General features: G+C 39.6%; 1 protein-coding gene across 12 annotated transcripts in view; it reads right to left on the bottom strand.

Moving 5' to 3' along the window:
- Positions 1 to 579: 579 nt before the first annotated feature.
- The window catches only part of OSBPL6 (oxysterol binding protein like 6), a 207,072-nt gene continuing 189,543 nt past the window's right edge, over positions 580 to 18,108 (bottom strand). For all 12 annotated transcript variants that reach the window (XM_067741421.1, XM_067741424.1, XM_067741425.1 and 9 more), the window contains 10 exons: positions 14,771 to 14,858; positions 13,709 to 13,962; positions 12,814 to 12,951; positions 12,407 to 12,470; positions 10,807 to 10,885; positions 8,942 to 9,086; positions 6,826 to 6,970; positions 4,645 to 4,771; positions 2,909 to 3,031; positions 580 to 1,533 (listed from right to left, as the gene is read on the bottom strand). In XM_067741421.1, coding sequence (XP_067597522.1) covers positions 1,425 to 1,533; positions 2,909 to 3,031; positions 4,645 to 4,771; positions 6,826 to 6,970; positions 8,942 to 9,086; positions 10,807 to 10,885; positions 12,407 to 12,470; positions 12,814 to 12,951; positions 13,709 to 13,962; positions 14,771 to 14,858 — 1,272 coding nt within the window. In that variant the 3' untranslated portion in view covers positions 580 to 1,424. The remainder of the gene's footprint in view (positions 1,534 to 2,908; positions 3,032 to 4,644; positions 4,772 to 6,825; positions 6,971 to 8,941; positions 9,087 to 10,806; positions 10,886 to 12,406; positions 12,471 to 12,813; positions 12,952 to 13,708; positions 13,963 to 14,770; positions 14,859 to 18,108) is intronic.

The raw sequence follows: 18,108 nt of genomic DNA on the forward strand, positions 1-18,108 counted from the left end.
TGATTTTATAATTCTCTAGGAAAATCTCTAAAGAGATTTTTAAAAAAATATATAGGCATTTAAATAGTTATCTATGTGCAGAAACTCAGGAATACTAATGCAAGTTACTACAAAAGCCTCTATATATTAGTGGAGGAAAAAACAAATCCTGAAGTACTCAAAACACATTTCTGTCCCTCACCTCCCCCCATTTTTGTTGGGATGGATAAATTCCTTAGCTTAAGTTTTATATCTCTGCCAATAGCAAGGTAAATGTTTAATATGTGGTCATGTATCATACAGAAACACTTGATGAGAATATGAAATATGAATTTGCATAGAACTCATTTAAACATTGCAAATAAGCTTCTAGTGGTCTCACGTCTGTTCCCAGTGGAATTCCAACAGTGCCGATGGGTTGGGCACAGGACACATGTGGGTTACACTGTGTTTCACTCAAAATTAGTTATGTTTACAGTACTCCTAAGCCCACAGACAAATTCCATATGCTTTTTGTTATTTCCTTCCAAAGTTTTAACACTGATGCCGAGTGTTCAAATCAAATACGGATATTGCCAAATAATAGGGCACACTGGGAGGTTAGGTGGAAGAGGGATGGTTTACTAACTGTACGCAGGACAGGAAACTGACGAGCAACTGAATACAGAGATCTACTTAGCACACCTTTTCCTTCTTGCCCTTCAGACATATGATACAGTAACCAATATATCAAAGTAAAGCACATGTTTTTTACTTTTTTCAATCCATTTGAGTTAGTCTCATAATTCTTCTGATCCCAGAAAGTGAATCATGCCATGATTCAAAACATCTGTCCTTCACATAAACCTAGGGGCACACATTTAAAAAATGACTTATTGTACATCTTTGCATTTCTTAAGGCATGAACAATGGCGTACAGATGGAACAGGTTCTGAGAAGCATCACGATGTCAAAAAAGCATCGTCTTTTTTGACAAGGCCAGCACAAGTACACCACATCAAACAGACACACTCGACATCTGAGCTGACTGCTGTGGCCCAGGAGCTCCTGCAATGAGGGGATGGCGCTTCCAGAAAAGGACCGAATGCGTGGTTCATATGTCATGTTGCTTTAAACTCTCTGGATCAGCTTTAAGCACCAGTTACAGTTTGTTTTTCTTTATAGACTCTTCAGACCTCGGGTTTTATATTCTGCTCCTTTTATGCTTTTCGAGGAGGGTGTGGATGTTTTTTAAGGAATATGGTTGCAGCAAAACAGAAAGGATCTGAAAGTGGTTAGGGGCCTTGTCTAATGCACTTCTGAAAGTCTATTATAAAGATGAATAGAAAAGCAAATGGTCAGTTTTCAGTCGACCCAGAAACCACGCGGAGCTCTAAGAAACATAATTGTGCATAGTTATTCATTCATTCAGAGCGTGTTATGTTGGCTAGCTCTATATTCCCAGTTTACCAAAGAACAGGGCTGTCTACTTTGCTAAACCCAGGGTCCTTTCGCAGCTCCCAGTAGGTGTCGTTAGAAACCCAGGCTTCTCTTTGATTGGCATCAATCACTTTTCTGTGAAAGTATAAAAATCAACATTAGACACAAATCTCATTCAGGTGACCTGATAATTGGACCCTCTCCTGTAGATAAGACGTGTACATATAAGCAGTACTTGGTAAGCCAGTGAGCATCCTATCTGTTGATTGATGATCTGACTATTTTGACTAGAAATAAACCCACTTTTGTTGTGAAATGTTTGAAATGGAAGTGGGTAGGGTCATGAGGAGAGGGGCTAAGAGCGGGAATAAATCACCTCAAGGCAGGACTAGAAAGTGAAGTGGCCCAAACAGGGACTTCCCTGGTGGTCCAGTGATTAAGACTCCATGTTTCCAATGCAGAGGGTGCAGGTTCAATCTCTGGTTGGGGAAACAAAGATCCTACATGCTGTGCAGCATGGCCAAAAAAAAAAAAAAAAAAAAAAAGTGAAGTGGCCCAGACAAAGCATGTACAAACCTTGTAACTAGAACTTCAGACCCCAGACCCACAAGAATTTTCTCTGCTTCACTTGTGGGGAAAGTATGCAACCTCATTAGCTGTAAGAGCCTCCTCAGGGTCCACGCGAGGGCACTTTCAACATCTAAAGGGCAAGACTGCATTTCTGCTCCAGCGCAGCCAGGAGATGGCAACTAGAAAGGGTATGAGGTTATTCTGAGCTGATCTGTCCTGGCTCTGAAGGGCAACAGATGGATCTGGAAACTACAGCTTAGTCTGTGTGATGTATCCTGCAAATAATCCTGTAATAATCACCCACGATCACACCACAGAAGGATCAAATCTGAACGGATATAAGCTCCATGTGATAGAAATAAAATTAAATACTAAGGAAGCCAGGATGACCTTGTGGGCAGTGGGGTCCCACCTTATCTCTGGGTGAGGGAGTGGGAACAAGTTTCTACCATTCGAAAGGGGGTAGTTGGAGGACAAAGAACCTCTGGGCAAGACCCTCACTCTCTATTGCTGTCCATGAAAGGAAAAGAGATGTCGAGGAAAATTTATTTTTATGGTTACAAACTTTTTTTTTTTTTTCTGCAGTACGCAGGCCTCTCACTGTTGTGGCCTCTCCCATTGCTAAGCACAGGCTCCGGACGCACAGGCTCACGGGCCTAGCTGCTCCGCGGCATGTGGGATCTTCCTGGACCAGGGCACAAACCCATGTCCCCTGCATCTGCAGGCGGACTCTCAACCACTGCGTCACCAGGGAAGCCCTACAAACTTTTCACAAGACCAAAATCTGATTCAGTATTTTCACTGGCAAAACCAGTGATGAAAATCAGTTTAATTTTCCACCTCGAAGTTTCCTGGACATAAAACTATCCCTCATTTTCTTTTTACCTAGAGTTTTTCATTGCTTGTGGCAACCATTTGCAAAACATGAAAACTGACTTACTTAAAAAATTTTGGTATATGTTCAAGGTTGTTTTCTTCCATGTATCGTCTTCGAGATCTCTGGAGTTCCTCTACTCTTTGCTTCTCTGCTGCTGCAGCTTCTAAATTTCCTTCTTCCAAAAATCTAAGGAGAAAGCAGTTTATCTTTTAATACGTTACCTTCTTCTCTGAGAACAAAATAATCTCATTTGCATAAACTTAAATTCTGGTTGCTGTGAACATAACACAGTGAACAGTAATGCTCTGATTATGTCCCTTCGCCCCTTCCCCAGGCCACACTCTCTCTGTCTGCCACCAGCTAACATACTTTCTGTGTATGTGAACTGAATTATTGAATTCAGCAATAAAATGGGAGGAGTGAAAAGTAAGTGGTTGGCTTTGAAGACTTTTCTGTGCTGTCTAGGGTTCCACAACTTGAGATTTTCAGGTTGACTAGAGAGTCTGGGGTTAGGACATCATGAAGTCCCCGGCTGTGCTCCTTTTCCACGTTATCACAAAGCACTTGTTAAAGGCCACAGCATGGAGGATGGTACCTGAGTGTTCTTCAGCTACTTTTAGAACAGATTGAGAGGGAAGGAGTTTTCCTGTTTTATTGGAGAGAGTAAAACTGATGAAAAAGGATAAAGTAACAGTTGGGGGAAATTACAAAAGGCTACAGAAAGGAAATGAACAGTAAATGAAATTCAGAAAGGGAATACCGAAATAGAATTGAGAAGAAAAAAGCAGACCCAATGGTGATTTGCAAATATTTAAATTCTAAAATGAGAGCAAAGAACAGGTATACAGTATGATACACACTGTACAGGAAGCTTACTGATAAGTTTGAATGTCAAATAGTGAGACTGCATGTTCTAGAGAAAGAGGGGGGAATATGAGGGAACTAAATAGTAGAACATTCAATACTGGGAACATTTTGGTGGAAGACAGATAAAGCCACAAAGACACTGGGAACAGAAAATGACCTTGGATACAATTTGTATGACATGTAGAATTCTCGTAAGAAGTAAAACTAATTCTGTAGGAATGGACATGAGTACAGAACAATGTAAGAATAATTTTAAAAAAAAAGAATCAGAAGGTATTAAAGGTACTGTATTTTGAGTATATCTCACACCCCAGGGGATCAAAAACATGTTGGGAAAACTCCACACTTTGACTCAAAGTATTTCTAGGTACCCCTGTATCTTATCCTCTTATTCTTCACTGAAATGGTTAAAGGGGATCAACTGTATGGTGATGGAGAGAAACAAAATTTTTGGCATACACAGGTATACAGAAGTAGAAATAATGTTGCATACATGAAAATTATATAATGTTACTATATATGTAATGTTACAATTATATAATGTAACACCAATGTTACTTCAATAAAAAATTTTTAAAAAAAGATAGTCCACGTTATAGAGTAATAGAACTATAGAAATACAAACACTGAGGTGAGGAGTGATTGTGTGAAGAGTTCAATAATTTGCAGACCTTTGGTAAATTGGTGGGGGGGGCACTTTTTGTTAAAAAACGTCTGTGTTACCTTCTGCGGGGAACTTTTGTTGAGCTAATTTCTATTATGATCATCCTCTGAATGCTCTTTACCTAGGTAGAAGACTCAGCTATTACTGAGTGAATAAGGGAATGAATGATTCAATGAATAAATAAATGATGGTGGCGAAAGTCTTGATGACTTCTGTAAGCACCATGCCATGACCTAGTGTTCATTTTAAATACCACTGCCCTGCTCACCTCTGATCTGGCCGGAATCGGGCATCTGTTGGTGGAAGGAGATCTTTTAGTACAGGATCTAACTCATTAAGCTCAATAGCGAACCTTGTGAAGCCATAGTAGAGCTCATAGTTGGTCGGCATGGAACCTGGAATGAGGCCAAGGAACCACTGTGAGAGGCAAAGAGGCTTACAGAACATGCAGGAGCTGACTTAACTCGGGTGCTTAATTAATACTCACATTAACATCAAATTTATAGTCATAAACATTAGATTGCAATTTTTTTTAAAGGATTAATGATTATTTGCACACTTAATTTAAGACACTGGGTAGGTAATCAGTATCTTCACCCTCCTCTCAAATAACTTGAAGATCACCACTTTCTAATGTAAGTGCTATTCTTATTCCCTGACGAGTTAGATATTACTGTTAATTTTGCAGTCATTGTTTGTTTAGATATACCCACATACACACAGTATGGTTGCTCACTGTTCCTTCTTGTATCTCTGACCTTTTATGTGGGATGATAAAGGTGCATCTTTTGGAAATTCATTTAGTGAGGATCTGTTCGTGGTAAATATTGTTTTCTTTCTCTATAAATGTTGATATTTAATCATAGTTTTGAAAGAGGCCTCTTATTTCTTGAAATATCAAGTGCTCTTATTTTCAGAGTGTGGTAAGTCTTACTCTGCCTGGGTTCTTTTTGTGTTTTGTGATTTTTGACTGTGAGCTCTTGTTTCTTGGATCTTCATCTGTGGGAATTCTTAAGGCCTGGGATCAAGTTGTTTGTTTGTTTGTTTGTTTGTTTTTGGCCATGCTGCGTGCCATGCAGGATCTTAGTTCCCCAACCAGGGATCGAACCTGCTCCCCCTGCACTGAAAGTGTAGAGTCTTAACCACTGGACCTCCAGGGAAGTCCCTACAAATTTTTTAAGTGAACTAAATTGGTTTTATTTTGCTAAATGGTAAACTTTATGTTGATTATCAGAACTGATAGATTCATATATTTAATAAAATCCAGCTTTTAAAATAAAACTTTGTACATACAGTAGTCTTCACTGGTTAATTTTTCTCTCAAATACCCAACTGGGTAACTAAATGCTTGGGTGACTAACTATAAGCATTAAGATTTCACCAAAAAACACTTACAATTTACTTCCATTTAGAAAAGAAAAAGATTCAGATCTAAATTAACGTTTACTGGCACTTTCAAACTAAATTCGACAGCAGGATCTTTGTAGGCTCTGCTCATTAATGTGCTCCAAGCTCCTAGAACAAAGCCTGATGCTCAGTCAGTACTCAATACATAATTGCCAAGTGAATGAACAAACCACTCTACTAGCAGGGAATTTAAATACTCATTGAGGAAACCAACAACTAATATTAAAGTTAGGGATTAACTGACAAAATTCCAATGAAAATAAATGTCATGTGGAGCCTTGTTCCATTTGTACTTGATAGTCAATTATATGCTAGTGTATTACCAGAACTCTCTTGATGTCTTTTATTAAATGTCAGCATATTGCAGCTCTTTGATGCTCAAGTAAAAAGATCACTTATTCTGGTTAAATTATTGAATTTGTGGATTATGGATGTTTGCAGGCTTTCCTTTGTTTTACTAAAACAGAGAATAAATAACACGAGTAGGGATTTGAGTTTGTATATTTCAATTATTCAAATGGTTTAATAAGTATACCTAGTTTTTGAAATGCAGTTATTACATTTAGAGAGATTTTACATGAAGCCCAATCTCTGACCACACGTCAGATTTGGTCTCAATTCTACAACTCCTTACTATCAAATATTGGAATTTATTTAACTTGTGGATTGAGTATAGATGTAAATATTATTGTCTTAAGCATCTATGTTTTTAATCTATTAAAAGAAAACATAAGGGGCTTCCCTGGTGGCACAGTGGTTGAGAGTCTGCCTGATGATGCAGGGGACACGGATTCGTGCCCCGGTCCAGGAAGATCCCACATGCCGCGGAGCGGCTGGGCCCGTGAGCCATGGCCGCTGAGCCTGCACGTCCAGAGCCTGTGCTCTGCAACAGGAGAGGCCACAACAGTGAGAGGCCCGCATACCGCAAAAAAAATAAAAAGAAAAAGAAAACATAAGGTGTACCGCATGGGATGATCTGACCTTCCCTGCCTTCTGCCACTCATGGCGCCCCCCTGAGGCAGGACACTCATGCCGGTCTCACCTGGTCTCCAGATGCACTTGGCGGAAGGGGCCACACCGCAGTACAGCCCTTCATGCCACTTCCCAAACAGCCGGTGCACCACCTTCCCTTCCTGATCCATCACAACCCCCTGGACTTCATTCACATTAGAATTCCAATAATTCACCTGGAGAAACCAAACTCCAGTTAAAACACTCAATCTCTTTAATAACACCAATCCCTGTAACTTCCACATGGAAAATTTTCTTAACCTTGAAGTTTCTCACGCAAACCATTTCCAGGCATCTATCTCAAAATGTTTTGCATGGAAGGGTGGCTATCTAAGTGTTAGCTGACTTAACTTTTAAGAAAGGGATGACCCCATTCCATGTTAGAGCATGAGAACACAGCCCAGAGAAGGCTCAGTTTCTATCTTAACTGAATATTAATTTACAGGTTAAGCAACTTCTTCCTCCCATTGTCCTGTCTTGAACTACCCTTGGCTCATGGATTTTAATGATTTTCAATTGGCAACAGGAGAAATAGTTTGTAAAATCATTTTCATAGTAGCTGTAAATGACTAAATTTAATCAGGAACACCTTGTTCTAGCTCTCTTCCAGCCATGCTCCTCCCCAAGGGGTCAGAAGTCGGCAGGAATTTACCCATCTGGATCCCTTGGCCCCTATTCTAGATCAGGCCCCAAGTACGCAAGACCCTAGAATTCCTTGTCCAAATGGCTCTAAGCGGGACTTCCCTGGTGGCGCAGTGGTTAAGAATCCACCTGCCAATGCAGGGGACATGGGTTTGAGCCCTGGTCCGGGAAGATCCCACATGCCATGGAGCAACTAAGTCTGTGTGCCATAACTACTGAGCCAGCGTTCTAGAGCCCGTGAGCCACAACTACTGAGCCCACGTGCCACAACTATTGAAGCCCACGCGCCTAGAGCCTGTGATCTGCAACAAGAGAAGCCACCGCAATGAGTAGCCCATGCACCGCAACGAAGAGTAGCCCCCTCTTGCCACAACTAGAGGAAGCCCGCATGCAGCAACGAAGACCGAACACAGCCAAAACCAAAAAACCCACAAATGGTTCTAAGCTTATTCCACAGCCTGCACAGGCCTTTCCTTGGATTTATCGTTAGGCCTGAGGGGTGGCCAAGGGTGGCTGTTTGTGGGGGTGTGGACTGGACTGCCTACACACGTGTTTGCGGCCCCTTGCAGCGCAGGGCAGAGCTGGGGGTGGGAAGCAAGTGGGGAAGGCCGTGGGCCAGACTGGTTCTCCTGCGCTGCCAGGTTTCCAGCTCGGTGTTCCCAAGTGTCCAACCTGGACTTGCAGGTTTTGTCAAAAAAGGTACTTTTGTCAGCGTGAAAGGATAGAACATATTTTATTTGACAGCTTGTGGGCTTGATTTACATACTTTAAATATTTACACATACGGTATGGGGACTGCCATTTGTACTCTTGCCCTGAGCTCTGCAAATATTAGGGGCAGGCCTAAATCTAAGTTTCCCCTAGCCTAAAAAACTAAGTGCGCACAGTTACTGTCACGCACGACCCAGTCAGCGCAAATGGTGATCCTGGCTCCTCAGTTCTGAACCACTTAATCAGTCTATTAAGAAAAAAAGGAAAAAAGAAAAATATCTAACATCTTCTCTTGTTAATAAAGGTACTGCTTTTTGTTGAACTTATTTAAGATTATATATAATAATGGCAGAGTTGGATAAGCTTATAGGGACTGGAAGCTATCATCTCTATGCATCTTCAGAAAATGACAAGTGCGATATATTTAGTTCCCTAAAATAAGATCACTTGAATATGTTGTAATCAAGCAGGAATATAAATGGAATATAAACCAGGAGACTTGTTATAGGCAAGAAGTACTCTCTGGAATTTTACTTAATGAACTGGCTGCTTAAAAAGAAAATTCTTTAACAAGAATTTTTTTTTTCTCTTTCAAGATGGTGCCTTTGTTGACCTCTACACCGTCACACGTCTGCATGCCCGGAGCAACTCCACCAGCTGGTCCTGCTTTTTTATCTAAAATGTCCATAAGGATCAATGATACAGAACTAACTCACTTGCTGCGGCTTAAGGTAATTGTTTTATTTCTTCCCTAGGAAGCATTTTATGTCCTTTGCTATTGTAAGATTATTTACCTTGACAAATGTGAGTTTGCAAATGCAAACACTGCTTTTGGTATTTCTAATGGTTACTTCTCCATAATGCTCTATCCATCTCCTCCCACTCAGGATGTTGTGTATGCACGTGGTGACCTTATTCCACACATAGCAATCTCCATACCTAGTGAAGAATACAGCACTGATTAAAAACAGTGAAGGTAACAAATAAATATTACTGTTCCTACCAATGAGAATATTTTTTAGCCATAGCTTCCTTTCCCCTCATCTTTCTCTTATTTCTTTCTTGGAAGTTTCTATGTGGTCAAGGCCATTTATGACATGATTCATTCATTTAAGGAACATTTCAGTGCTTTCTATGGGCCAGGTGCTAAAGCTACCAAGTTGAATAGGGTCTGTTTCCTGCTCTCCTGGAGCCAATAGTACGGTAGGGATAGATGGACGCTTATAAGAGCACAGAGGAGTGTCCTTAGATCTGCCCGGAACGTGGGGCGAGTGGCAAGGAAGATTTTCTAGAAGAGGCTGCGTCTGGTCTAAGATTGGAGGGTGGAGAGGAAGGTACTACAGGCTGGGAAAGGCAGAGACAAAGCCACAGAGGCCAGAAGGGCACAATGCATCCGGGGACCTGTGTGTGGCATGCTTCAGGTGAGTGGGTGTGACGGGAGGTAAGGCTGGAAAGGTGGGACAGGGCAGAGCAGACAAAGCCCTCAATGACCCACCAATGAGTCTGGACTTACCCTATAGGCAATGGGCCATCACAGTAGGGTCCCAGGGAGGAGAGAGTAGGGTGTACATTCAAGAAAGGCTACTCTGAGGACATTGTTTCATGCTGTGAGTTAAGGCCAAATATGTGAATAATTCTTTGGGAAAAGACTGATGAGCATAGATGGCATGAATCTAATACAAATTCTGGAGAGTAAGGTTACCGAGTTTCTGCCAAGGAAGGCGATGACAGTTCCTACTCACCTTTAAATTTGCGCATTACATATATGTTCAAATAAAACACTGTTTCAAAAAGAAATGCTTCTGGGTTTCTAAAAAATTTATGAATTGGTATGATGTAGGCACTATGGAAAACTCTCTTCCTCATGAGTTTGTAAATATTGAAAGTTTATTTTGTGGCCGTGGGAATTCCTCCCTCTCCCCACCGTCCTCTATATTGAATCTACCAGCAAATTCTGTCATTCAAATAGACAATAACAAAACAGAACAAAAATCAACCAAATGAAGAAAGAAAGAAAAACAATCAAGCCTTTGGCCTCAATGAAAACTTCAATTAATTTTAAGATGTATAGGCTATATCCTCTAGAAAACAACCATAAAAGGATTCTATCACTTCCTTAATTAACTATACATTAAAAATAGTGCTACGGTAGGGAGGGTGGGAGGGAGGGAGACGCAAGAGGGAAGAGATACGGGAACATATGTATATGTATAACTGATTCACTTTGTTATAAAGCAGAAACTAACACACCATTGTAAAGCAATTATACCCCAATAAAGATGTTAAAAAAAAAAAATAGTGCCTGGATCTAAGATGAACTCGAAAGTGAAAGTATAGATTATATAAAAAAGAAATGGCTAAAAAGAGCCATTTTAGTTTGCATTTTATTTTCATATAAAATGCAAACTAATGTGGTGACTGGGACAGGTAGGCTCTGACTGATGAATGCAGGATGTGAAGAGATAAAAAGGAAGCTTCGACACATTTGCTAAAGTTCTCATTTGCTTTTGTCGGGGCCCAGTCTCAAAACTTCGGTGAAGTTAACAGAAACATTGGCCATACAGGAAAATGGCCCCTTGGTACCTTCTAGAGTTTCAAATACCCATTTATGATTTAAAAAAGCAGATAAGAGACCAAAAGGAAGATGAGCGCAACCTACTTTGGAAGCATGGCGTTCAGGGTTCCCACAGGCAGGATTTCCATCGACTTCCCCCAGAACTTGTTTTTCCATCTGATATCTAAACGACATAAGGCAGAGGACAAGAATATACACTCCATATCTAATCATTTGCTCTAGAAAAATGAACTTTTGTATTACACTTTATATTTTACAAAGGAAACTTTTGTAATCCCAACTGATTCTATAGTGTTGCTTTAATAAGACAAGTGCCTGAGGATGGCCCAAGGTGAGAAGATTAATTGTGAACCCCCCCCCGCAAATATCTATGTATATTTTTCCATAATATATGCTCTATATGTGTTTTCAACAAATAAAACTGGTAAAGTCTTGGAATAACCTGTGTGTGTGTGTGTGTGCATATTCACATACACACATACATAGACTCTACTCTGCGTTAATGTCTCCACAAATGTTGTTTCAAGTTTTAACTAAATGGTGGAAATATTATATATATATGTATATATATGTGTATGTGTATATGTGTGTGTGTATGATGTATAGAAAAAGTAATTGCAGATTGTGGTATTGCAGTACGACTGATTTATATACATATTTAAAGAGTACATGACTTGGGAGAACAGTAAAAAAATAATGCCTCTAAACACAAATAGGTAAGATTTATGAGAAAGTGGGATTAACTTAATGAACATGTTCCTGTGCTGGCTGTTAAGATACTACCCAGGGCCCAGCACTTCATCTCACATGATGGCTTTATGTTTTACCTGTGGTCACTCAGGTGTATCTGTGTATTTGTAATAACTGCCCGGTCTCATTCTGATGAAATAAGGGAGCTTAGTGCTATCTCCACAAAATTTCTGACTCTCTTGTTCTGATGAACAAGAAATGATTTACTTTCTTAATCTGAAATAAAGTACAGTCACAGTGCTGCTCTATCATTTTATATCCTTTTTAGGTTGAGGAAGTACATGTAAGAAGAGTCATACTGCGATCAGTGAAGTAACCTTTGGACCTCCCCTGAATGTGAGGGAACTATTCACACTTAGTGGTAAATTTATATATATATATTTTTCTTTCTAGAGGGGTTTTGAAACTTTTTATTCTAGGCGAGTTTGCAACATTCTAATCGAACAATGGGTATTGATTTAGTAGAGACTTCATTCCAAACCCCCAAGCCTCAGTGAGTTAAAAGACCAGAAATCACTGCAATGTATATATACCTAAATAGACTGTGACCACATACAACGTGTTCTAGAGCCTTCTTTGAGGATTAAGATCTCTTTGCACACCCTCAAGAAGCAAGAAGCCAGCAGATACAACCTCCGTGCTAAAGATGCAGACAATGAGTTGAATGAGGTAAGGAAATAGCCCTGAGCTGGCATAGTCAGCATAGAGCTCTGCTGTCCCATAGGGCTTTGCTTCCTAAATAAATAATCCCATCTCCTAGATGACATGGTTCCATCTTTACATCAAGAAATCTAATTTCTCAAACTGAACTCCACACCAACTACCAATATTCTCTGAGTTCTAAAAGCAGAAATCTAAACTGAGTACTTTGGAAACTAGAAACTTTCTCATAGGCTCATCAATTGGATTTTGAAGTGATAATTGAAATACAAACCTTGCCAAAACACAAAATTCTTGGATTCACAGTGACAGGCAGAAATGGGTGGATGATGGCTAACCTGGGAATTAAAAACAAAAAATGACATCAGTGTTAAAACTTCCATAAATGATAATTTTTTACAACGTATATTGGCTACCCCCAAATAAAAACTACTCAACTCATCCATCTCTATTAGTGAATTATTCTCAAAATGTATAAGTAAATTACTGAATCTTTAACTTTTACAACTTCATGCTTAAACACACTTAGAAGTTGTAGTTATATAGATAGGCTAAGTGAATTTTCTGTTAATTAGTATTATAACCCATCTCAATCAGATGTTTATCAAAAAGCTATTTTCATCATCAAACAGCACTCCTACAGTTTCTATACAGAAACTCACTGAGTCCAGTGGGACTTACCTGTTCTGAGAAAAAACGGAATCCTTTGTCCTCTCTAATGCATTCATAAGTCTCCCCAAGGACAGGGTTGAATGGCTTACTTCCTGCTCTGAAATAGGTGGAGCAATATCCTGAAACTGCAAATGCAGCAATAAGAACCTGTTAAAACATTTAAGAAAGGAAAATAATATAGGAGAGACTACTTCCAGGTCTGCTTGTCTCTTATTCCTCTAGATTTTATACATCCCCATCAGTGGGTGCTCATTTGACGGCATCTGCATTTTCTATTTTTTGCACACACTCTTCATATACTCATAGGGAAAAAAAGATAATTGAAAATGAGGTTAAACTCTCTTCATGGGAACCAGCAGACAACTGAAGCCAAATATTCTTCATTTATCTGTCTGTCCAACTTCCTGAGTATCACAGAGTTCAAAGGTTCTGAAAGCCAGTGTATAGGTTATGCCATTTGCACAATCTTAGCAGGAGGGTTGTGGCTGGTGGTGCTTTTCAGAGGGCAGGTCAAGTTTTCCACAATCACATGGAGTAGAGGCCAGGGCAAAGAACAAACAGGAGGTTACTTTCTCAGACCTAAGTTCCTGAACAAATGGGCTCCCCTGGCATTCAGGAAAAGCTGATAAAGCAAGGCTAGGCATGTCTTAAACCTGTGAGGAGGGTGATACCTTTACATTCTAACTTTAGAACCACCCAGAACCAAGAATAAGTCACAAGGTGTGTATCTTTCAGTAGAGGTATCTGGATCTTTTTGGCCCTGCCTGGTTTATGCAATGGATTCCTCTTACCTATGTGGTGAGAGTATTAGGCAACAACCAAATATGCTATCATAATGAATTCTGCCTTAGCCCAGGTCTAGGGTTGGCAAATCTCCAAAGGGCGCTGCTCTGTTATTTATTACCATGCGCTCATAGGGACTGTCCGTTTCCGAAGCCTTGTCCAGAAGCTCACTATACTCCATTTCCTCGCAGAGATGCTGCAGAGTGTTGAGTGGCTCGTTTAGCTCCACAGGCATGGAGACTTTAGACAGGTCTTTACCAATGTTGTTCCTCAAGATATTCCATAGGTTAATGTTACTGGTGTCGGGACAGGGAGCTGGCAGGCGTGCTCGACGTCCGTTTCGGAAGGCTCCTCCTGTAAGCTCCCCGTTCAAGACTGGAAGAGGGAGAAAGAGGAGAATCACAGTGCAAGAGATCTTGCTTTTCTTATTTCCCAGAACCTGGGAGGGTAGGAACCCTTTCAAATAATTCTGATTGTGATACATTTCTTAAGCCTTCATTATACTCTCTCAAGAGGGAAGAGAATTATTTCAATACAAGGTTGCTGATAAATGCACAAAACATCAACGTACAGTTTTTTAAACAAAGTGTTAAATATACTTAAGTATTACACAATAAAAGACAAGTCAAACTTCTAAAAATTAAATATATTTAATACGAAGGACATAAAATTTTGGTTTGCCCAAGAACTAAACTTTTTCTTTTTTTCTGTATGTCTTTTATTATTATTATTATTTAATTTTTGAATTTTATTTTATTTATATTTTTATATAGCAGGTTCTTATTAGTCATCCATTTTATACACATCAGTGTATACATGTCAATCCCAACATCCCAATTCATCACACCCCCACCCCGACCCCCCCGCCGCTTTCCCCCCTTGGTGTCCATAAGTTTGTTCTCTACATCTGTGTCTCAACTTCTGCCCTGCAAACCGGTTCATCTGTACCATTTTTCTAGGTTCCATATATATGCGTTAATATACGATATTTAAACTTTTTCTTTTAACCATCTACCTAACAAAATTTTCAACCATTTACCTCACCAGATTATATGAGTAACAATTTATTGATCAGCTGCAAAAGGAAAAATTAGCTATGGGGTCAAAATGATTGTTCATTGAATCATCAGCATTGTAACTTGGCATGTAGATAGAACCACCTGGAAGCTCAAAGGATGCATACTTTGCCGAGAAATGTTGTCTGCAACACTGGTGTTGTCTTCAGATATATTATCACTCACATCACTGATGTAAGACTCATCATCTGAAGCCTAAGGAAGGGAAGAAAGTAGAAAGGATCAGAACTCTCATTCAGTCTTGAAAGTTCAGAAAAATCAAACAATGAAAAACAACAGGATATTGCCCAAATGAGAAGCAGAGGTCACAGTGGGAACTGTATGTGGCATATGTGCAATGAACACCTGAGGGTCCCCCGTGAGCCAGAATGTAGGATTGCCAGAAAGCAGCCCTGTCTTTAAGTAGCTTTCTGTCTTAGTTGGGCTGAGACGCTGGGGGAGGCCAGCGCATAACCAGAAATGTTTCAATTCAACACAGTAAGAATATGCAAAAAAAGGAGGCCCTATGGATCCCCCTAGAGGAGTCAGGACAGGCTGCCCGGAGGAAGTAGTATTTGAACTGGGTGTTGGAGGATGCAGGAGTTGCCCAGTTGTTAGAAGGGGGAGAAGCACAAGAAGAAGGGATAGTGTGCAACAGCAAGGACCATGAGAGAAACATTTATTCTAGGAGTGCTAAGAAGTCGAGTGGCTGTAACAGAGGACAGGGTGAACGAGATGAGGTCCGACTGTGAAGGGTTTTTCATGTCAACATAAAGGGTTCACAATATAATCATATGAGTTATTAAATGCAAGGAAATGACAGAGTCATATTTAATTCTCAGGAAGATACTCAGCAGCTTTCCCTAGGGAGGCCAGACAATAGGATCCTACATAGATCTGGGTAAGAAATACTGACCAGTAACACTAAGATGGCCACAGTAAGGATCAAGTAGTAAAACTGCATTTGGGAACCACATCTGAAGTATACGGACAAAATCTGGCAGATTATCTGGGGGCAGGGGAGAAAGATTTAGGGACAGGGAGAAATCGAGAATTAAGCCATTCTCTACGTGAGAGAAACATGGAACTAAAATGAAACCAAAATTCACATAAGAATAAAATTAAGGGGCAGGGACTTCCTTGGTGGTCCAGTGGTTAAGACTCCGTGCTCCCAGTGCAGGCGGCCTGGGTCTGATCTCTGGTCAGGGAACTAAGATCCCACATACTGTAACTAAGCACGCGCACTGCAACTACCGAGCCCATGTGCTCTAGAGACCGCGTGCTGCAACTAGAGAAGCCCGCACACCACAACGAAGGCCCAGCACAGGCAAAAAAAAAAAAAAAAAAAGAATAAAATTAAGGGGCAACATATGTACTAAGGGGATTTAGAGACAGAGCAGATAAGAAAACAGAGAAGTACTGTAGAGCCATTCAGAGGAATGGGAAAACCAATGTTTCTACTATAGGCAAGAAAGCTGTTGATACTTATTTACTATCTTCAAAATGGAAATATGCTGTTAATTTTTCTGAACATAAAAACAAAACATTCTTATCGTAAAAAGTTAGAAATTACATGAAGCTAAACAGATGATATGAAAATCATCCATTCTATGACCTAAAAGAAATCACTTTCAACATTTCATAGGTACTACCCCCAATTTCAAAATGCCTATGTAAACACACTGATACGTTTATCTTTAGATACTGAAAAAGGGGATTGTTTTACATACTATTTTATAGTGTTCTGAATATACTTCCATTCTTATAAATATAGCTCTTCATCCTTACTTGGAATGGCAACGTATTTCATTAGACAGTTATATAACACAAGGAACTTAACCAGCATTCACGTGGCTTCCAATTTTTTATTACTTACAGACAATACTTGGATGAACATCCTTGTAAACATATTTCTGTGAATCTGTCTGGCAATTTCATTAAGATTTATTCCCAGAAGCGAAACTGCTGGGTCAAATGAGTCTCTTTTAGGCTTTAGCTGTATGTTGCCAAATTGCTCTCCTAGAAGACTGTACTGTATTACATCGTTCTCATCATCAGTATATGAGAGCATCCATCTCTCACACCCACTTAAACACTATACATTATCAATCTATATTAGTATGTATCTACCTAACACACATAAAAGATCTCTAGTTTGAATTTCATCTTTAGTGAAACTGCTGTCTTATCTTTCACACATTTTTCAGCTTGTCATATACACTGCATTTTTTTCTAGTTTGCAATTTATTTTTTAATTTGTTTATGCCACTCTTTTTGGCCATGTAAAAGTTTTAAATTTGTATGTAATAAAAACCATCAGCCTTTGCCTTTAAGGTTTCTGGATTTATTGCTGATGTTTTTAATAGAGTTGGGGAGAATTAATATATTTAGGGAGATAGAGTTATACTCAGAATGATTTTGCGTAAATGAATAATGATAGTTTTGCTTTTGCGCCCTGAGCAATGCTATAAAGATAGCAAATTGAGAATAAAGTCTTTTTCTCATTTGTATTTTCCCACTGCAGCTGGCTTCCAGTTCTCATTGACTGCAACTAAATGGAAGGCTAAGCCTTTAGGCCCATGAAAGCCACATTCTAAACCTTGATAGAAATAAAAGGTAAATCAAACTCTTCCATGTGATTTCTCTGAAAAAAGCTAATCACATCCAATTATGTTAAGAGAAGACAAAGGCCTGCCTGAACCTAATTCATGTTGCATGCATGTTTATTACATGAACATTTAGAAGCTATAAACAGTCTAGTCCTCTTCAATTTCTAATTTCACCCAAACTAATATATGATAGAAATAGTCCAATATCCATGCCCATGTAGAAAGTTCCGTGTAGAATATAAAAGAGCTCTACAATGACAGTGGGCCCTGAATAAGATCTATATTATCGTATGTGTGAGCAGTAGCTAAGGCCGGGCAGTCTGGCTATGGTCCACTCACGTTGTCCTGTATATACAGTTAAGGCTCTGCCATATTATAATGAAACAGTTAATATATATTAGTTTTCTCTCCCATGCTCAAGAAGTCTTGGAGCCAAATATTTCTCTTTAAGAGGTTTGGGATTCAAGAGAGTTCAGGAAATATTTTTTTCTAACTGCGACCAGGCATGCAGCATTGCAGAAACAAGTTTAAAAGGCAAGTTTAAAAGGCAAGGAAGTAGATCATTCTGGAAGTGAGAAGAACATTTTTTTTAAAGAGGTTGCGCATTCATTAAGTGAAGCACATAAAGATTTTTCTCTCAGTTATGGAAAATGTTAATGTAAGACAGCTAAGGCCCAGATGGTTCTCCGATTAATCGTATGTAATGAGCTATAAGCATTCTTTCCTTCATTCAGTTAGCAAATATTTACTGAGTTCCTGGTTCACCAGAATGTTCTAGTGCTGGGGACAGAGTGGTGAAATCTCTGCCCTCGCTCTAGTGGGGGGAGACACACAATAAACATACGAAATATATATTT

This window comes from Pseudorca crassidens, chromosome 6 (genome assembly GCF_039906515.1).
Source record: "Pseudorca crassidens isolate mPseCra1 chromosome 6, mPseCra1.hap1, whole genome shotgun sequence".
Taxonomy (NCBI): Eukaryota; Metazoa; Chordata; class Mammalia; order Artiodactyla; family Delphinidae; genus Pseudorca; species Pseudorca crassidens.